Source organism: Passer montanus, unplaced genomic scaffold (genome assembly GCF_014805655.1).
Source record: "Passer montanus isolate IOZ18808 unplaced genomic scaffold, ASM1480565v1 scaffold8, whole genome shotgun sequence".
Lineage (NCBI taxonomy): Eukaryota > Metazoa > Chordata > Aves > Passeriformes > Passeridae > Passer > Passer montanus.
The window spans coordinates 6,731,901-6,753,645 of NW_024373256.1; the positions used below are offsets into that span (position 1 = coordinate 6,731,901).

Consider the following 21,745-nt stretch of genomic DNA (forward strand, 5'->3'; position numbering starts at 1 on the left):
TCAGAGTTGTAACAAACTCTGCAGACAAAAGACTTGGGCATAAACAGTGTGACTTTCTGCCATGCTCAGGCAAGCAGCCACATCACGTTTGACAGGACTGTTTGTACAAGCAAACAGGGCTTAGAGGGAACATCAGTTGTAGACTTGGGCCCAAAACAATCCATTATGTCATAGGATAACATTATAAATTAAACTGAAGTTTAATTTATAATACATACCAGAAGTCTGTAAAGACCTCACCTGTGAGTATGAAGAGTCCTGAAATTCCCTTTCTTGCCTGCATTTTAGCTGCATCCAAGAGAACACCTTACCACCCCAGATGGTCAATTGTAATTGTAATTCTAAAGGCACCTCCACGTGCTCCAAAACTATTTTTGCAGCTCTTGAAACTCCGTAACAACTTCCTCCCTCACCAGAGTCCAATATCTAGGATTCTGATCCAAGTCCAGTTTTTTATTGCTGTGATAAAGTGAGGGAAACCGAGGTAAAGACAGCGACCAAGAGAAGGGCAGCCAACGTGTGAGGAGGGCAATTACACCTCACACACTCGATACTCAGCACCATAACCTAGTTTTAAATAACCCAAGGTTATGAAGTTCCCACAAAGCCCTTCAAGATAGCGCCAGTATTATTTTATCAGAAAGATATTCCAAGTGGCATACTTTAATCTCACAATCTGGGCAATTTATGGTCCACAAAAATTTACAGCTTCCCACAGCCTTCCTCACCACCCTCTCCATGAAGGATTTGTAAGTAAGTCCACAGAGGAAAGATGACTGAGGGCAGTGTTTTATTGGGTGTGTATTTAAAACAAATAGAAAACTTCAGCGTGTAGGAGGAAGCTTAGGCAGTGCACTAGACTAGGACGCGGGAGAAAAATATTTGAACATTTGTGTCCATTCCTGAGGGGTCTCTGGGATGGGGGTCTCCCCGCTCTGCTCTCCCTCATGGGGGCTGCTGTGGAAGGAAGCAGGGGGATCACCGCACTACCAGGGCTACGCTAATTCATTCTGACTAATTAATTCCTACAGAACCCTCACTTAATTGCTGGGATGAAAAGTTTACCTCCGCCTTCGCGGGGCACTTGGAGCAGAGCTGCCTCGTGAGAGGACTTCCTTCCCCACGGCCCGGGTCGGGCTTTGGTAGCGGGGCAGGGGCTGCGGGAGGGGTGGAGCGGGCAGGAGGAAGGAGGACGAGGATGGAGGCGGTGGCCCAGGTAGAGGCGGTCCGAGTGCTCCGCCCGCCCCGCCCGGGCCGAGCCGAACTGAGCTGAGGGCGGCCATGCGAGCCCGGCCCGGCCCTCCCCGCCCGCCGAGCCAGTCCTGCCGCGTCGGGAGCGGCGGCGCGCAGGGCCCGCCCCGGCGGCGCTGCCCGGCTGGTTCCGCAAGTTTTTGACAGTTCGGGCACGGAACGCGAGGCTGCCGCGGCGCTGCGCTGCGCTGGGGCCGGGGCGCTCCGCAGGACCGAGATCTCCCCGCCGGCACCATGTCCCGGGACCCCGAGGAGGTGAACAAGCTGACGGAGAACACGTACAAAGTGAGTGCGGAGCGGGGAGGGGCTGCCCGCCGCCACCTTTGCCCCGGGGGCCGCGGGAGGCGCGGGGCAGCCGCGGCTCCTCACGCGGAAACGCAGCAAACTTTTCTCTTTTTTTTCTCTTTTCTTTCCTCTCTCTCTCTCTCTTTTTTTTTTTTTTTTCTTTTTCTTTTTTCCTTTTTGTCCTTTTTTTTTTTTTTTTTTCTCCTTTTCTCCCCGCTCCCGGGACGATCCCGCCCGCCCCGGTGTGTGCGGCCGCTCCCCCTGCCCCTGGCTCCGCCGCAGCCCCGGGCGGGCTCGGCCGCGGCAGCCGCGGGACAAGGCGGCTTCCAGACTGGTTTGTGCCTCCCCAGCAGGCTCTGTTCAACACCCAGCCCCAATTCCCTCGGTGTGTTTGGTGATAAGGTGGTTTGGAGATCCTGGTGGTTGTGGTCCCCTGCTTAAACCGTTTCTTCACACAAACCAGAGCCTAAAAATGGCTTTACGCCGAATTGAGTTGGTTGCCAGCGTCCCGAGCTGATAATCAGATTTATGAGGGTGCACCCTAGCACTGCCTCAAAGTACCGACTGCTGTGGGTAGTTCAGTTCGTGTTGGGAGGTTTTAAACTTTCCAAAACGCCTTGTTATTTGTAGAATTATAAATATTTTGTTTATGGGCACCAGACATTTGTTCCGAAATCTTTCTCCCTATAAACACACTCTTTGGAAAACACAGCGATTCTAACTGGGAAAAATTCCCCTGAGAATCATACTTTTGGTTGGGCAGTGAAGTAATCCATAGTTGTATCTGTAGTCCTCATTCTGTACAGTGTGTTGTACCAGAGAAAGCGCTCAAATTTGCATGATTGAATGCATTTGCAAATTTAACTTACAGCTGCACTGCACTTGTAGCTTTGAGCCCTAAGGAAAGCTTTCTGGTGGATTGGTCTATTTCACTATTTACTATTTTTTTTCTGGTTTATTATCAAATGTTTTCATATTTCTGAAGATGTTGTCATCAGTATTTAAAGGTTTCCAAAAACATTACTAGGAGTAAATTTTGCTGTTACTTTTGTTGCTCTTCAACACTAATTTAAGTCAACTTTATGCCTCCCTTTAAGTAGTCCAGTTATGTTGGGGTCTTGTTGTATTTGCTGCTTACTTTCTTTGGACTTAGATATCAAATTCATGTAAAACTACTGAAAAAATACAAGATTATCTAGGTATAAATTTTGTCCTCTAGAACCAGAGCAGATAATCTTAAATAGTCTGGTGCTTTTTTGGTATCAGTTACGTTTGTGGCAAGGCCATAAGCAAACATAAATTCCCCTCTCAGAAGAGCACCCTGTAAATACAGGCTCACAGAGGAGAAACCTGGGAAGTTGACTGTTCAGGGCTGTGCCAACAAAGGAATGCTCTCCTCTGTCTATCGACTTCCACAATGCAGTGAAAACAGTTTTACAGAGGAGAGGGGAGAAGATCTCCTGTGTGTTTTAATGGATATAATTAAAAATAGGCTTTAAAGGAATGAGACACCTCTAAATAGCAAAACCTTCCCTGTTATTCAGTACTTATTTCCTGGGAAAGTTGGCGATTTAGTTTTTGTTTTCTCAACTAATTCAAAGGGATCTTTAAGATTGAAATAACCAGGAAAACCACAAAGGAATACAAAGTTAATGTTGACATTGTGATGAAATGTCTCCTCTGTAGGTATTTTGAGAGGTCTGGCATGTTGCATCACATAGCTCGTACTCACAGGCCTGGAAACCCTCCTGCCCTGCCCTCATTAAAAATTGAAACTTTATCCAGATAAGGTATAAAGGCTGCTTCAGATAGAGAATGGATTCGGAGTCCACTTTAAAGCAGTTATTTCTCCATCAGAGTTGAAATCTTGAAAACAGTTGGTTACCCTTTAGGGGCAGAGAGAAGCAGCCTGTGTATTCAGCACTGGCTGGGACTGTAATCACAGCTCCCCCGTGTAAAACAAATGAACACCTCTTTGTGCCGTGCTCCAGCCCCTGTGGAGTGTGCTCTCCTTTGTTCAGCAGTGCTCGTGGCCCTTCTGCCCTTGCCTGTGCCATGCCAGCCCTGCCCAAAACGCCGTGCTGGGATGGGTAAAACCCAGAGCACTGCTTGGGCTTCTCCTGCCTGTAAAGAGAAAGGCTTGGTCTGGGCAAAAACCAGTGCAGTGCAGCGATGCCATCTGTGCTGCAGGACCAAATACAGGCTTAAGACTTCTCAAAAAAAATCAAGTTTTGGGTGACCTGGAAAAATAATAGAAAACTAAATTGAATACCTTGCTGGCCTGCTATTTTTGGGGGGGTGGGGGAGTGTTGTGTGATTTTTTTTTTTCCCTTTCTTTCTTACAGAGCTAATCCACTGGATTTATTAAATACATAGTAACCTGTGTTATACAAAGCTTCAAAATATATTTACAGAAGTCATCAGGTGGCTGAGTAATGCCGTTTTATTTTTATCTTGTTCTTCCTTTCTTCTGGCAACAACACCAGAAAGTGAATACCTCAGTGTTTTTCAGCTAACCTGACTAAATAAACAGCATAATTCACAAATGTGTGTGCACACACAAAAACCAGGGCTGACATTTACCCTTTATGTAAGATCTGAAGAATCACTCTAATGCATGATAGGAATGGCACGTGCACAATGAAGCCCAAGGGTGTGGGAGCCTATGACTAAAGAGGGCCACAGCCTCCCTGTGCCAAGGAACTGCTGAGAGGTTCCCTGGTATGACACTGCCCTGCCCTGACAGCTCCCTGGGGGATGTGGGATCGTGTGGGGGGACACTGTGGGACCCCCTGACACTCAGGTGGTCACCCCAGCAAAGTGGCTGTGTGTGGTTGTGTCCCTGCAGCCTGCACAGGTTTTCTGCTGTAAGTGGGGAAAACTGCTTGGCATCTGGCTGTGACACAGGGAGTGCAGGGGAAAGGGGACAGGGCAGGAAAATGCTGAGGTACAGACCTGTCCTTCTGCCTGCATGGGCCAAGGGCTGGGCAGGCAGCTCAGAGTGTTCCTGTGGGGTGAGGTTTCCAGAGCTCTTGATATGGCATGATTTGTGTTGCTCATCTGGGTTTTAAGAGGTATCTCTCTGTATTCAAGTGAATCTTACCCAGAAATTTTGATTATCAACCCAAGCACAATTTAAAAAAAACCCAAACCACCTCTCCCCTAAAAAAAGCCCTTTGTGCTCCCCAGAGGCATTGAGAATTATTTTGGTAGGCTACATTGTTTTATCACAGAAGTAGATCTGATAAATTCAATTTAAAGTCCTAAATTCCATGCTTCTGTATTTTAAAAAGACCCACAATTATATTAAGCTACTGGATTTATGTTTCAAACTTCAAATTCACCTATGGTCCCAGCCCAAGCTGCAGTCAGGCTGTTGCTTTGCATCCCTGCATTATAAATCTAACTTGGGGGAAGAGGATCCTTTGGGAGTTCGTGTAAAATCCAGTTCTTCCTCAGTACAAATTATCTGTTCTGCCCTTATTTAGAGTTATGACTACTTGAGGTCTATCCTTGGGCATGTGTTCATAACCTGAAAAGGTTTGTATTTGAAACACACTGATGGATGATGTGTTAATGTTTCTCTTAAACAAGAAATGTTCCATCAAGACGACTAATTAGTAGTCATAAGAATTAGTATTTTTGAATAAACACTGACATCTTGATTTAGTCTTTTCCATTCTGTTAAACCTGTTTTAAAATAATATTAAGCTAACGTACAAATGAGATATATTAGCATGAGATGTGCTGAGGGCTCAACTGTGCCCTTCTGAATGAAAACTGTATTATGGATGTCAGGAGCTAAAGGAGGAGATGAAATGCACTAATGTACAAAATGCTTCGAGTCCAGTAGAGCACAGTATTATTTCCTTTTTGTACACCTTTTGAATCTTCTCAAGAGGGGGCTCAGACGTGATGTGGTGCCACTGGAGACTTCTTTAAAAATTTACTCATTTTCAAATTGGGGAATAACAATTTAAATTAAATCACCAGTAGCTATACAGAGCTTAGCTATGAATAGCTATAGTGATGGTAATAGGAGTGATGGTAGACATCAAGATCTACTTTTCTCTGGTAGTTTTCTAATTTCAGAATTCTACCCAAATACTTTGTTATTCACTCTTGCAAGAGTGCCTGCAGGATGTAAACTTGAAACTGCAGGGAGCCTATGCATTGTTTAGTTGTGTTCATACCTGCTGAGCTATTGTTCACTGAGGTGTGTCTTTAAGCAGAAAGCAAAGCTGAGCATTTACAGGAAGGCACTTTTACAATGGCTGTCATTTGGTTTGAAGATTAGCCTTGTTTATGTGACTATCAGGAACTGCGGAAGATTTAATACCCACTCACAACAAGTGGAAATTCAGGGCTTCTTCCTCTTCAGCCAGCTCCACACTACCAGGCTGGATAACTCACCCTGGTTTCATGTGGTGAAAGGAACACAGCAACTCTTACAAGAGATTCTCTGAGGATTTAGTGACTCAAACTACCAGAATATGTTTCTCTTATGCTTTTTTCCCTTGGAAGGTTGCTTTTGCCAGCTCTAAAGGTCCCTGCATAAAAGATGTTTCCAGTTGCCTGTTTTGTAAATGTTTCCCTTTATTTCCATTCATCCTAAATAATAGAAAGCTGTAGGATCTGATCATGTGCCTCCTCTTCTCGTTAATTATTCTGTTCATGAGAGGTAGTGTGTCACTGGAATATAGGACACACGATTGACAATTAGGCCCTGTTTGTGTGCCTCACTGTACAGGCAAATGATGTGTTGTGAACCACTTTATCCCTCCCAAGCTCTCTCTCACTATATGATGTTTATTTGGATTTAGACAAAGGTTTTATTTGCATGTCCTTATACACCAAGGCAGATAAAAATACTGTTATTTTCTGAGACTTTTGACAATTTTAAGTTCATTATTTTCCTGATGAGAATTTTTTCTTTGTTCCTCTGTCCTCCTTTTTGAGAAGTTTTGAGATCTGACTTTATTGTATGACTTGAAATTTTGCACTGGTGTTCAGTCCCACTCATTTTTATGACCTTTAAAGTAAGAGAAGCTATAAAACTATAAGACATGGTAAGAAAAAGTAGCTGTACAAATTGATTGGAATTGCACTTGTCCTCTATAACTTCTGAAGCTGAATAAAATACTACAATAATTTTAATTTATCTGAAATGTCTTGGTAATATCAAATCCATAGCTCATTCTGAAGAGGGAGTTGCCTGTGACAGTTTCCCTTTTTGATAAAGTGCTCTAGATACTTCTCTTGGGCTTCAAAGACAGCCAGTGGTTACCTGTGGTTAACTGTACAGAAAGACCACTAGATGTGTGGCCAGGTTTTTTGTTTGCTTTGGGAATCTAGTCTTCAGTAGAAAGGAAAAAGATCACATATTTTGCTTTTTTCCTAATGCATGAAGGGGAAATAATCTGAGAATTATTTCATCACATCTTGGAGACGTGGCAGAGGGGTCAGGGAGAGTTAAGTTTTTCTGTTGAACACAAACCCTTGATTGAGATGAGCCTTGCCCAGTGCTGGGAGGATCAGCTGATCCCCATAAACCAGACTGGGAAACCAAGATTCCAAAGGGGAATTTCCATTGCCGAGGTTTTTGCTGTTTCTGGGGCGTTCACGTCCAGGGACTGGTTCTGCTAACAATCAACCTCTGTGGCCTGAAACCCTTCCAGAGCCTGCCTGGGCTGATGGAGAAAAGATCCCTGAGTTGTGCTCCCCCCAGCTGCTGCAGGAACTGGCTGTACGTGGATTCCTCACCTTTCCCAGTGGTTTTAGTGCACCTTGAGCAGATGTGATGTCCTGGAGCTCTCCCTGTGAGTCCCCTGTGTTCCACTGCTGTGTCTCCAGAGCATGGTCTGTGTCTGCTGTACACAAATACCTGCTCTGGGTCAAGAGGTCTAGTGAGAAACCAGAGCTGTGGGGGCTGCTTTAGACAGGGGAGCTGTTAAGGGTAATTTTATTGGGGCTTGTTCACTTCCTCCTGAATGAAAACAACTGATAATCACTGGGTTGAAATCTGAATTAGAAGATGCCAGGGAAACTGGGATCTTTACCCCTGAATGCTGAAGACAGTCATTGCAAAAATCAATACTTCAAGGCAAATAATTATCATGTTCTTCTTAGAATGTTGGGGTAGGTGGCAATAAGTGGTTTTACTCTGTAATTGTTTGTTTTGAGGAACAGAGTTAGCATAGGCAGAATCATTCAAGATTATTTTCAGTATAGAGTGGCAATTCAAGGTGCAGCGAGATTCTTACTTGCCATTGACACACACCATCGTGGTACATCTTTTTTTCCCCATATCCTTGAACATACAGGACTCTTTATCCTGAAACAATCCCCTAATTCATCCTTTTTTTTTTTCCTTGTGATTCACTGACTCCATGTAAGTCAACAGACACCGTCTTTAGTACACAGTTGGGAAGAAATAGCAAAAAGTTGGAATAGGAAGAAACAACTTTCTCCCTGGAACAAGTGTCTCACAGTCAGAGTGCCTCAGCAAGGAGGAGAGCAACAGCCACAGCAGCAACACTGGCAGCAAACTCCAGAGCTGGGGCAGGAGGAGGGATATTCCCAGCCACCAGAGCCTGAATATCCATCCTGTTCAGTTGTTAGAATAGCCCTTGGCATTGTTGGCTCCACCTGAAACAGCTTTCCCAAATGATTTCTGGATGTGGTTTGTGAGTTAACACAAATCAAGGGCCTGGGGACAATAGCTGGTTTGTTTGCAGTGATTGCACTTGGGTGGGTGAGAGTTTAATGGGACAGACCAGAAAACAATCCCAGTTGCATTTAATTGGTACACAAAGGCAGTGAGGCCAGGTATTGTTGCTCGTGTCTGCTTGTAATGTAATTTATGCTATTCTAGTATTGGAATCTAATAGTTTCGTATATTTTTAAAATATCTATATTTGTACTCAGTATGACTGTTAAAGTATTATTGGACTTAATCCTTCACTTTTTATGTTCAGCAGAATCCAGGTATAGTGATGTTTTTGAAAAATAATAGAATTTGTCTGCATGGCCTTGCCTGAAAATAGACAAGTGTGACAGTATTGCTGTCCTTTTTGGGCCCACCTGTGTACTAAACATAAATATTTTCATTCTGTTAGTAGTAGAACAGACAAAAGCTTGATAGTATTTCACTTGTCTTGAGTCTTGTGTTTCTTGTAAACAGAAAGCATCTGTTTTGAATTCCTTGAAGCTGACAGTTCTGCTGTGTGAACAGTAGTGAGTGGTGTCATAAAAGTATTGCCATAAAAATAGTAAGAATAACTGAATGGTGTTTATAGGAATCTCATTATCTTATTTTCATGACAGTGTAATTTCACAGAGTAATGTCAGAGCCATAGTTTTGTTAGGAAGATCCTGGGGAAAGGAGGTGCAGAATCTGCAGGTTGTAGAATTTGCTAGGAATGAGAGCAGTCCTGCCTGGAGCTGCTGGATTTCAGATTCTGGTTGTTTCAGCCAGTAATTGTATTTGACAGTGAAAGCAGCTGCAGTGGATTTTTTTTTTCCCCCTTCTATTTAAATAAGGTCATCATTTTCATTTTCTTTCTGAAAAAAACATGGCTTTGCACAAATTTCAAACAAACAAAAATACAGCAAAAAATCCCAAAATGGCTAATTTCCCTAAATGCATCTGTAACACAGAAACCACAAAGAATATGAACCAGAGATCTGGTGAAATTTTTCTTCTTTTCTTTTCTAGCGGTTTTTTTTTTTTTTTTAATTTAGAACTCAAATCTTGAACCATTGTCAGAAAGTTGTCTGAATTTATAAAACAATTAGTGCATAAAGGTTTTTCTCTCATTCCAACATCACCTACCATAAAAGGTGGTCTTGCACAAGCTTTGATCACACACTTGATATCCTTTTGTACTATAAACAGCCAGGCTCCTTTTTACCTCCTGTTGCAATAGTTTAACTTCTTTTTCCCCATTTGTTGATATTAAATGCTGAGTTTCTTCTCCCTTCCATTCTTTGTTTTCCTGTGTCTCTCAAATCCTCCAATTTTCATCCATCCATGGACTTCTCATTTGTAAACTAGGCCTGAGTGACACTGAGGTTAACACTGACACCGGCTGTGGAATTGCCTTGGTTTTAACACAAATTTTGTTTCCTTTCACTAGAATGTTATGGAACAGTTCAATCCCGGACTGAGGAATTTAATAAATCTGGGGAAGAATTATGAAAAAGCTGTTAATGGTAAGTTTCCCAGGTGCTACATTTAGAAAGAATGTTTCATTCTCATTGAAATATACGTATTGGAATGTGGGTTATGTATAGGCTTAATTCCCAGGTTGAATTTTGGATGTATTTAATTAAGAGGGAAAAAACTCCAACTAACAAGCACAAATATACAAATATATGTACTTTCTCTCCAGTCTTTTGGGGTTTTTCCACTGTCCTGGAGAAGTTGCATCACAAACACTTAGGCACAGAGCTCCTGCAAGATAAGCTGAAAGTGGGTTTGAGTAACCCAAATTGGAATAATAAGTGAAAAAAACCAAAGTTTTATAAATTAGGTGTTATTTTTTTGTCTCTGAAAATACCTTTCAGAGATATTTCACATTCTTAGATCTGTTCCTGCTCACTTACACACGTCACTACTTAGGTAACCCTGAGTACAGAACAATGTGAATTAGTTCAAGTTGCAGGAGTGGATTGATTTATTGTTGTTGTCCATACTAATCCTGATGCTATCTTTTTCATTGACTCAAAATCAGAATACATTTGAATTTGAATCTAAGGACCAGTCTCTCAAACATTTTAGAATATAATTGCCTGCTTCCATTATTGACTTCACAGAAACAATCCAAGTAGGGCTTTCCAGGACTGGGCTCCAGCCTCCCAGGGCCTGCACTGTGGGACCTGTCAGAGCCTGCTCCATCTCCCCATGCAGACCTGTCAAACTGCTTGATACCATATTAAAACCATGTAAAAATCTCTCTAATTTTGCCTCACTCAAGTCTGTGGCACATCTTTCCCCTCTGTGTAATGCAGTCCTCTGAGAAATGCAGAAGTAGTGCTTAGCCAAACAGACACTGAAATCTCTCTTGATGCAAATTTTAGACCTGGCTTGAGAAAAAGATAAAAACAAAGCCTGCTGGAAATGAAAATAGGGGAATATTGACTTAATTGTGGCAGTGCTTAACTTGATGGATTAACATGTGGTTACCTAGTACCTGACCTTAGGAATTACAGGTAGTACCAGAAGGAATAACACGTGTTTTCATATTCATTTGAAGTATTTCTATACCGGTTTCTGAGGGTTCTGTTTTTCACACACTTTGCTGTTGATATGTTACATTTGGGCTCTTGTTACATGTGCCTTCAAGCCTAGCTGATAAGGCATATCTAGCATGAATGCTTAATTTCAAATGAATATTTACAGTGTTGCAACAACTGTTGCAAAGTCATCTTTGGACTCTCATAAATTGGTAATCTTTTCACCATCAGCTCTGAGTGGTGTAAATAGATCTGTAACAAGGAGTAAATACTCTGTTGCTAATCAAACACTTTGCAGCTTTCCAGAAAAGTTGGAGTATGCTGACAAAGAATGTAAAACTTACAAGAACTCCAGATGTGTTTATAATGTATTTTTCTACACTTTGAGCACAAAAGGTCAAAAAACCCTCCCTTTCTGTAGAAATAATTTATATTCCATAGTGTTGGTGAAGGGACTATACAAGCAGGGTTCTTGATTTAGTTTGGTTAGCACAGAGAACATCACACATTTCCTTCCTTTTTAAGTGCTTGTATTAGGAGAAAAGAGTGACTTGGGGCTGTCTTGAGAAAACACAGATAGGAAGAGTTGGACTGGCATCAAATCCTCTTGTGCGGGTGGCACACTGCTCCACCAGTAGCACCAGGATAATTCTTCTGCTCAGAAAGTTTGAATACAGAGCACCTGTGAGACAGCTTAGACAGAAATCACCCTTTCTAATGCAGCAGAGCCTCACAGAAAATGTTTGTTTGATTTGGAAAATATTCAGGCTTCTCAGTGAACATACTGTTATGCAACTAAAGATGTCACCTTACTAGTAAAAACTATAAAATACCAACCTGTAATTGGCAATTATATTCCTCTCAGAAAAAAAAGCATTCTAAAGTCAACAGCAAGGCTCTGCTTGACTTTCACTTTAGGTCAAGAATGTACCACTACAAAAAAATCATGACAAATTACTTCAATAAGTTATTATTCACATTAAAGCTTGCCAGTTTGTCCTTGTTACTTCTTTTCTTTGTGGTGTGGAAGTCAGTTCTAGGCACTGAAGATGCAAGGCAGCCACTGTGGATCTGTTCCCTGTGTAAGATGTCCCTCCCCACTGGCCTCCCTGCAGCTTCAGTCCCCACATTTCCGTGTTCATTCCAGTGAAACTGGCTTTGCTCTTTAAATCAGCCCTCACCAGGAAATGATTAACTGGGAATAACTGAAACCTCGTGGTATATATTATTGGTTCCTGTAACAGCCAGCTTTAGAGGGAAAGGATGATTTGTTTTTGAGGGGCTGCACATGTCCCCCATGCAGGGACAGCTGCAGGTCCCTGGGTCATGGCCAGCTGCCCTTTCCCAGCTCCCTGCTCTGGTTGGTTACCACAGGAGACCTCAGCACTTCTAGGAAGTTTGGGATTGCAGTTGGGTTTTCCAACAGTTTTCTCTGTACCAAGGAACTTGCTATGTCCTGACCAATGGCTTATGGCTAAGCCTTCCCACTAGATGCTGATTGCCTCTGGGTATGCAGGGAGGTTGGAGCTAAATAACAGGCTGAAACTTCATTAATGTATTCTGGAATTCTGTCTTTGTTTCCTGGTTTCACAGATCAGCAGGGAGCACAGGGACTTTGGTAACTTGCTTTGACAGAAGGAGTTCCTTGTTGCCATATACCCCTCTCTTACTCTGTTCTCTGGATGACAAGACTTCATAGGATCATACATTAATAAAAATTGAAGTTGGTTTTTTTGGGTTTTTTTTGGGTTTTTTTTAATAATTGTGTTTTTTTCACTCGTCTCCAGTTATGGTAGTGGCTGGAAGAGCATATTATGATAGCCTTGCAAAGATTGGGGACATATCAGCAGATTCTCCAGTTTCTAAAGAATTGGGTAAGTAAAAACTCATTTTTTAAATTACTCCAAAGTATAACCTTTATTTTTGCTTTCCTGCTGGCAGCTCACAGAACAAATGTGAAGTAGATAAGGATCAGTTGAAGTATGTTCTACTTTTATATAACACGAATGGAAGGGATTAGATGCCTTTAAGGCATATTATTTCTCAAAACACAATGTTTTGACAAATTTAGTTCTTTTTTCCCTCCTTTGGTGAATATATCTTCATATGCATTCAAAAGCATGTATTTTTGAGCTCATATAATTCTAAAGTAAGTACCAAAAAACATGTGTCTAGATTTTTAATGTAGAGGTGAATGTTGAAAAACTTTTGCAACAGAATATTGGTATGAGAGGTCCTCATGTACAACAGCAGTTCTAAACTAAAACAATTTTCTGGTTGAGTGTCATTGTGAAGGGTTCAGTTTTACTTGACTACTTTTGATCAAGTGTATCACTAAAAATTCTCAGGTGCATTTATATTTATTTTCTACTTGAGCTTTTGAAAGAGAAACTGTAGACCCAAAGACAGATTAATTTTACATTAATATAAATCCACTTCAGGTTCTGTACTCTCTGAAAATAATTTCTGAATATTTGAAAGATCAGCAGCAGCTCTTGACCTTGACAACTTCACTTCTGTAGGCTGAGCAGCACAATTGCAACTCTGGGCAAGGGAGTACAAAGTATTTGTGATATTTCTGACAAAAGATTCTCATGTCCCTGCAAAGCAAAGAACTTGGACCTATACTGCAAGAAATAAACGTTTGTTTAATGCCTTCATTTGCTGTTTGACAAAAACTTGATGGTGTGTCTTGCCTCTGAACTTTCGATTTTGGGCAATGTAGGACCTTTCCAGTGGTGTACCTTCCATCTCCTCCTGTAACTCACCATAGTTTGTTAATTCAGATGATTACCATGGATGGGTTTAGCAATATATTTTCATAGCTCTGGAGAAGTAGAATTGAGGGGCAAACCCCGGTTGAAAGGTGGGCACTGGTTTCTGTGTGGCTGCCTGCATTTTTATGGTTTGCTCTGACAGCACTTGCGGGTGAGCACTGAGGGCTGGGAGTGGTGGAACAGCAAACAGGGCAGAGCAAACAGTCCCGACAGCAGCTCCTCTGTTTGCTTTGCAGGCTGTTTACAGAAAGCAGAGCTGCTGCTGTCAAACTATAGAGCAGTTAAAAGAAATGGCTGTGCAGAGTGTTATGAAATAGCAGAAAAAGGCACAATTACGGTTTTTGCAATCAAGCAGTTGGTCAAATGCATGGAAGCAACTGGTCTATGACTTGTCGCTGTGGGACATTGTCTGCTTATTTGGAAATATTGTTATTGGGTAATCTTCTGCTGACCTCTGAAAATAGCTGGTTTTCCCTATTATTTGGGACAACACAGAATTATCATTGAAAACGTATTTTTGTTTAACTATGAATTCCATCCTGCAATTACAAATCTTTTTCAAGATATGCCATATTGAGAAAACACAGCCTTCTTCCCTGCTTTCTGTTCACCTTCTGCTTTAACTGTTACTGCAGAAAAACCTATTCTTCTTAGGGCAAACAGCAACCCTGGATTTCTTCCAACACACTCTCTGATGGAATACTTAATTTAGAGATAAGGAAAGTCAATGAATGCAGGATAATGTGGTTAGGAGTCTGTGACAGATCATTTGCATTTTCAAGAAAAAGTCTTACAAGTTCTGAAGCTGGGCTACAATATTAGAACTATTTACCAAAGAAATACGATACACCCAGGTGTCTCTAAAAGTATCTCCTTGAAAAGTATTTACTGTACACTTTGGTGTTTTATTAATATTGCAGTGCATGCTGACAGTAAGGGGTGCATAAGGACAGATCAAACTTTGCCCGTTCTAACTCCAGGGCAGCTGCTGCAGCCCCCGTGCAAATCTCATCAGGAGTTCCTTTAGACTTGCCAAAACAAAAGTGGTTGACCACTAGCAGCTCTGTCATGCATAATACGTGTGTTATCTCTGCCAAATTAGAGGTGGTTTCACAGTTCAAACCCAAACCTGCTGGGTGACCTAGAGTATATTCACTGCCAATGTGGTGTAAAGATTGGTATCAAACCACAGCCAATCCTTCCTCCCCACAAGGAAACACAGAACTGCTTCTGACATGAGACAGTACAAGGGACACCAGCCCCACAGCAGGGGACAAACAGAAATGAAATAGAAATAAAGGAGATTTTTTTTGAAGCAGAGGGTAGAAAGCAGAGAGGCTGAAGAAGTCATGGGGAAAAAAATCAAGTTAAAATGCCAGAAATGCCTTATTCTGTTGAACAAGATTGGAGCAGAATAGGGAAATGAGAATGAAAAGGAAATCTGGATATTCCAGCTGATTCAGAGCTTTTGTACTAAGTGTCTCTATCTTTCAAGTCTGGCTGAAGCTCTCTGCATTATTTTAATACAGAATAATTTAAGCAAATTGAGGAAGTAGAAGAATGTACTGCAGTCATAACACAATCCTTATGAATAAGGCATGAATTGATTGAGTCAACATTCTTTCTAATTTTGTATTTCCCTAAATTTCAGAGCTTGTAGTGCCTCAGACTTGGCTATGAGTATTAAAAGGACAGAATCTGAATGTATGTGCTTCAAGCTATTCTGCAATATGGAATTTGCATAGCTTTTTTCCTAGTACTTTTTGGAAATCTCTCTAGGAACAAAAGATAGAAAACAAGAAATTGCATGTTTAAAAATGTTAAGATTTCATACTATTCAAATTTCAGCACACCACACCAGCATAAAATGCTGTGTTTCAATAATGCAATGAAATAAATAAACCAATTTCACATAGACACTTCACCACAGTGTTAAAATAGTAACTTTCACATGTTGCTAATTGTTTGTGTCTTGCCCGAAACACAAAGGCTTGTCAGCTTTGTCATGTCGATTTTTAGTGCTTATAATGTAAATAAAATCTCCTCTAGTAAAAGGGCTGTCTCTGTAGGCTTCCCTTGCACAAGGAATTGAGAAGTTATTTCCTGCTTGTCTATGGAATTCTGCTTCTCATATCTTCCCAACTATCTTCTCCAGCACCTGCCAGTTATTGTAGCTACATCTCGTTTTATATTGTGGGTGTAAAGTCCCACTCAGTTTGTTGTGTAGCAACGGTATCTACAGCAGTCACCCACAATTACATTATGGATCTGTACCCAGAGCTGGTTGCTCAAGAATTAAGGAGTGTAAACTATTAATTGCTTGTCCAAATAGAAGAAGAAAGAAAAATATTATATTGCATGGTGTTGATCAATGGAACTAAATTGCAGAGGATCAATATGTTAATAGAGCTATCAGAGGAGACAAAAGTCTCTCCTAATCTAAGACTGATAATTTATTTAAAGATTACTGTGGTTTACAGGCTTGTTTTTAATAGTTGCATTGTGTTAAAACTTAATTGGAAACAGCTATGCAAGAGCTTATGCTCATCTGCAGTCTAAAATATAAGAATTTGGGAAAATTTGGGTTCCTTTCTGAAGAATCTTTTGGTTAAAAACCACTACAAATGATCTCGAGAAGCAAGTATTGAAGTAAAAGATTGCTCTTTGTTGTAGCAGCCACAAGACAGAGGAGGGGAGAAAACCCCAAAACTTCTCATGATGCACAGAGGAAGTGGAATTCCTTCCTGACAGCCTTGAACTTGATGTTCCTCTGAAGCACAAAAGAGCAGACTGTTGTTCAGGTTAAAAGATAGGATTTGAACACATTCACAAAAGACTTCTGCCTGTCAAGTGGTTTAATTTTAAAGGTCTCCACAACTGTCAACTTGTGTCACTCTCACTAGTGAGAAAATCAAGCAGGAAAAGAGAAAATTCCATGGTTTAGGATGAATGATGCTAGCTCAGTTTCCATTGAAACAGGGGAGGGAGGAGAGTTGCTGGCTTACTTCAACACATATACATTGACCCTGTCAGCTGGAATCCTATTTCACTTAGAAAGATGACACCTCTTCCCTTCTCCGGCTCATTTCAGCTGGGGAGGAGAGAGCTGACATCTTGTCACCTCACTGCATCCATGCCATCCCTGTATCCCAGCGTGCTGCCTCTGGAACGGATTGTGTTGGGCACAAGGGAGAGTGAAGAGTGCCAGCAACTGCAGAACCTTTAGCACCTCATCTGGTGGAAACTTCTGGGAAGCCAGCTTAGAGGCTGCAGTTCAAGTAGTTAGAATCAGGCCAGCTTTTCCTATGGAGCATTAATGAACGAGTATTCTGCTATATTTATAATGGAATTTCATATGAAGAAGCCACTCAATTCCTGTGCTATAAAAGGAAACTACACAGAGAGCTGTCTGGAAAGGGAAATATGAAGTATTTGTGGGGTTTTACAGGAATAAGGTTTGGTGTCTTCCAGATATACAGTAACATTCCAGGCTTGTGCTATACAAACCTCCAGTCTGCTAAAAGAAAGGTGGAAGGAGATGAGCCAGTCTTGAGTGTAAGTTCTGTAATATTTCCCTGCTAGAATATAAATCAGAAATTATGCATTCAAGAAGCACAGTGAATGAGAGGTGGATTTGTTATTGAACATAAAGAATGTGTCTAGAAACAGATACTGCAGTTTGTTCTTACAGAACTACCTAAAAGTTTGTTCTGTGTACAATTATATCGTTGTAAATTTTGTTATGAAGCCTTCCAGATAAGTTACACATTTTCAGGTTCTAGAAATGGCTAGAATGGCTTCTAGATGGGAGGAAGCAGATTGTGAAAATACACAAGGCCTTTGGTAACAACTGCAGTAGCACCAGAGAAAAGAAAGAAGACAGATATTCATAGGATTTCAGTGACATTTTTCCAGCTGTTTTTTCATGTTAAGTTCGATAATAGGTTACATTTTTCAGTCAATTTCAATATTTTATTCCCCACCTGCCTCAGTCTTACTGCACCCTACAAAGCTGATTGTCCCATTTTCAGTCAGTGATAAGATGGGGTGTGACATCCTGCAGCCCTGACCTGCTCAGGGTGGTTGTGTGATACAGAGTGGTGGTGCTGGCACCAGAGCTGGTGTCTGGGCAGCTGCAGCTGGAAGAGCACCTGCCTGTGTGCCCTGACTGGGCTTCAGCTCAGAAACCCCTAATGATGCTCCTGAGCACCCACCCTCCAGGGAAAAATACATGTTCAAAACACCTGCAAAGAGTGAGACTTGATACCTTTGTGCTGTGCCTCAAAGGCCTGAGGAAACAGTGAACTCCTTAAAGCTTTTCTCACTGTGCTGGAACAGGTGAGCCTCACTCACATCCTTCATCCTGCAGTGGTGCCCTGGGCCTCGCTGTGTGTCCATGCCATGGTTCCTGGGTTGTGGCCAGTCTGGCTAGCCCAGAGTGACTCCAGGTGTGTGCTCCCCCAGCCTGAACCCCCAACACAGCTCCATCACCAGGGCTCCTTTGGGGCAGGAGATTGCTCAGCATCCTGAGCTCAGAGACGTGAGAGGGAACAATCCCAGCCTTTCCTCACCACCAGCCCCAGGTGAAATAAGCCTGAGTTGAGAAAATGTACTTGTGCTCTCAGTGAGAGGAAAAATGGAAAGTAAATGACAACTTTGTGAGGAAAATAACGTCATATTTGTAGCTAGCTTGTAAATCCTTTAGTGAAAGGATATATTTAGTCTGTACACTCAGCTCTTCCTGCTGAATTATTTCTCAACAGAAAAAATAATCCAGTATCCATTGTAGATGTCACTAACAGTCCCACGGGGCAGGGCAGGGAACCTAAACCAATTGTCTTGGGCTTCTGAGTAAGAGAATTTTATCAAAACTTTTGACTCAATTTAGATATGGGTTTTTTTGGTTTGGGGTTTTTTTCATAACTGCCAAGACTGTGAAACTCAGTGGCAGTTCCAAAATGCTGTAATGAAAGTTGCAGTGATTTCTTGTGGTTTATTGCATTTCATGTAACATTTATTATGATGACTTAAATATTTACCCTCTCTGGTACTGGAAACCCATAAAAACTTCAGTTTTTGCTGGTTAGCATGATTTGTTTCTTCCATCCCTGCTGTAAAACAGGGATTAGCTCTCTTGTATGATCTTCCTTAACTAATCTGCTCAAACCAGCAGGGTTTCATCCAGGCAAGTTCAGGCTTGTGGCTGTATTGTAACTTATTTTCTTTTCACCTGACTTGTGTGAAGATTACAGCCACTGAACACCACTGCAGCTCAGGTATGAAAAGCTGTGGTATGCAGGGCTTCCAAGGCCCTATGAAAGATGAGTCTCTGACATAGCAACCTTAATGTATTGTGGGTTTATATGTTTGGGTAAAAAAAAAAAATTATAACAAAAATGCCTGCAGCAGACTTCATCTGTATTAGTAATGGAGTAACAGGTGGAAAAACAAGTTTGTAATTTTTCATGCGTTATTTACATGGCATATATTTTTCCTTTCCTTTTTTTAACATTAAAGTTTAGTTTCTGTGCTTACCAATCATCTGAGACAAGCTGAATATTTCATGTTGATTATCATCTGTTCAGTGATATAGTATGTTTAAGAAAATTCTAATCTCTGAATTTTTTTTGACTGAGAGATCAAAACATCTTGTGAGAAATTGGGGAACAAGACTGCAGACTGAACTTTGCTGAATCTGCAGTAAAGTCACATTCCTCTTTAGAATACAATGTGAGCTAATGTTTTTGTTCCATTTAAAACAGGAAAATAGGAGCATCAACCTAAGAACAAACTCTGAGTAACTGGAAATCAAAATGGTTTTGTTAATCTCATAAGTATTCACTCTTGTCTAGCCTTATGTGGGAATAAATCCTGGATTAGCAGTTCATTGCCCACTTTATAGCATGGTATGAGCTGTGTAGTTCTTTCTAAAGTCACCTGTGTCCAGCTGAAAGAATTTGGCATTAATTTTAGTCTTAGTAAAGTATATTTAAAAAGCAAGTTGATCCTTGGGTTTAACTGAATATGGCTTATAAACAGGCATTGACTTTCTAAGATACAAAGAGCTGAGCAGTATTCTGTATCTTTTAGTATTTAAATATCCCAGAGTTGTAAATAAAAATAATAATTTTAATTCAAGTAATTAAATTTCTGTCTTCTGTACTGGGAAAGTCCTTTGTTATGTGGTCCTAAGCTATTTCACATGATCATCAATGAAGTTTTAGGACAAGAAAAGGGTGACTATATATAGTTCTGATCCTGGGCTACAAAAGGAAATGATATCATAGGAGGTGCTAGGTTACTAGAATAGAAGTGAACTGTGCTCTATCCCTTCATTGTTTGCCTCATTATGAAATGGGAAAGGATCTTTGAATAAGAGGATTCTTTGATTCTGTTTGCCATGCTGAGAGCAATGTGTATCCTAATGACAGGGAAGTGCTCAAGAGAGTATTGCCAAGTATGTCCCAGTGAGGAACAGACAGGCTCTTGTGTGGGGAGGTTATAGATGTACAGGCAAACGTGTACGTTGCAAAATAAAGCTAATATTTGGGAAGGACAGAACTTAGTGTACAGCATTTGCTGTAAAAGTAAAATGCTAAAAGTTCCCTTTGGTTCTACAGATGCATCTTGTGCCTAGAAAGCTCTGTGTGCTGGGAAAAGCAGCTGTGGACTCCTGGCCAAGTGTGTTGGCTGTGATATAACTGGAAAGAATTAAATTGACTGGATAAAAACAAAGGCTGGAATTTTAGGCTATTTTGGCTTGGGTTCTTTGGGTTTTTTTCACTTGAATCAGATGAAAATTTGAGTGTGGTCAAAGACACTTAAGAAGTCAGCATGGGCTAGAATACATTTTGCAGGAGCAGTGAAGTCCTGTGGGAAGGAGCAAGTGGAGCACTGGGAGTTCATCATTCAAACACCACCAGTGTCCTGTCCACAAAATTAGCAGCAGTGTCCTGCACAATCCTGTTTATTGCTTACTGCTTTTGTCTGGACGTGGAGGCAAGATATTCAGACTGCTTAGACTTAGACATCTTGCAGGACTGTTTATCTCTTCTGTATCAATGAGACTGGGAAGTAATTACTTATTTTCCTTAACCCTTAATCTGTTTTAAATTAGCTAACTTATTTGCTTTTTGTATCACAGAAATATTTGTGTTGTTCACAGCCTTAATGAGAATATGCATATTTTTAAATTAATCCCAGAATGCCATTTAGAATGTGAAGTTCTCCTTACTTCTATATTTATTTTATTTACAGATTTTATTTATGTATGGTTCTAGCTGCCTAAGGGTATTATAGCCAGCATGTAGAGTGGACTTAAAATACTCTACTATACTTTAAATCTCTTCCCCTTTTCTTGATTATTCTTTTTTTTTCTCCTCCCCTTCACCTTCTGCAGTCACCTTCACAAAATGGCACTGAATGGTCATGTGTCAATGCCATTTTGTAAAATGAATTACAGGGAGATTCACTCCTGAATTCCTATTCCATGTTTGCTCATGCAGTAAGGAAAGGCAGACTTGACCTAGCCTTGTTGATTTATGTGCATATTACTGTTAATTCTACAGATGGGGGGGGGGGTGTGTAAAAGCATTCTGGACAAATTGTGTCAGAAGAAAAGTGCAGTTAGAGCTGGGCAAGTTTTGCATTATTTTATCCTTCTTTATTATTTTCTTCCTTCATATATTAAATTCCATTAAACCTTTGGTTTCATTCAAGCATCAGTTGCACAGTTAAATCCTTCCTATCACAGGATGATAAATTTAACGTGTTTGAAGCTTGGCAGATGTTTTGTTCAATCATATTTATTTGTTACACTGTATCCCTTTGAAACTTCCTATTTTACTACCTCCTGGGGGCTACTGTTTTCAGAGGACTTCAACTTTCCCATGTCATAAATGCCTTTTTTCTGGGAGAAAAGAGCATCTTGCCAGCAATAGCATCTGATAGCACACTTGGGCTGTGCTGTCTCCACGTGCAGCTTTGACTCAGCCTTTCATTCTTTCATTTAATAGAAATAATTATGTGGCTTCATCTCTAAGTCACAAAGTTAATCAACCTGCCCTGAATACAAAACAGGACAACAGGAGGTAAATGAGTGATATAATTAAGCATTTTGCCTGTTCCCAGACATTTAAAAGTCTCACTATTAAGAGACTTGAATTTTTTCAAGAGTGACCTCCTCTAAATAAAAC

At 41.0% G+C, this 21,745-nt stretch overlaps 1 protein-coding gene across 1 annotated transcript in view; it reads left to right on the plus strand.

The window, feature by feature from the left end:
- Window positions 1–1,254: 1,254 nt before the first annotated feature.
- Window positions 1,255–21,745, plus strand: part of BAIAP2L1 (BAR/IMD domain containing adaptor protein 2 like 1) — a 34,820-nt gene continuing 14,329 nt past the window's right edge. Inside the window, exons 1-3 of the mRNA XM_039732535.1 lie at window positions 1,255–1,536; window positions 9,675–9,750; window positions 12,561–12,647. Of these exons, the coding sequence (XP_039588469.1) occupies window positions 1,486–1,536; window positions 9,675–9,750; window positions 12,561–12,647 (214 nt within the window). The 5' untranslated portion in view covers window positions 1,255–1,485. The remainder of the gene's footprint in view (window positions 1,537–9,674; window positions 9,751–12,560; window positions 12,648–21,745) is intronic.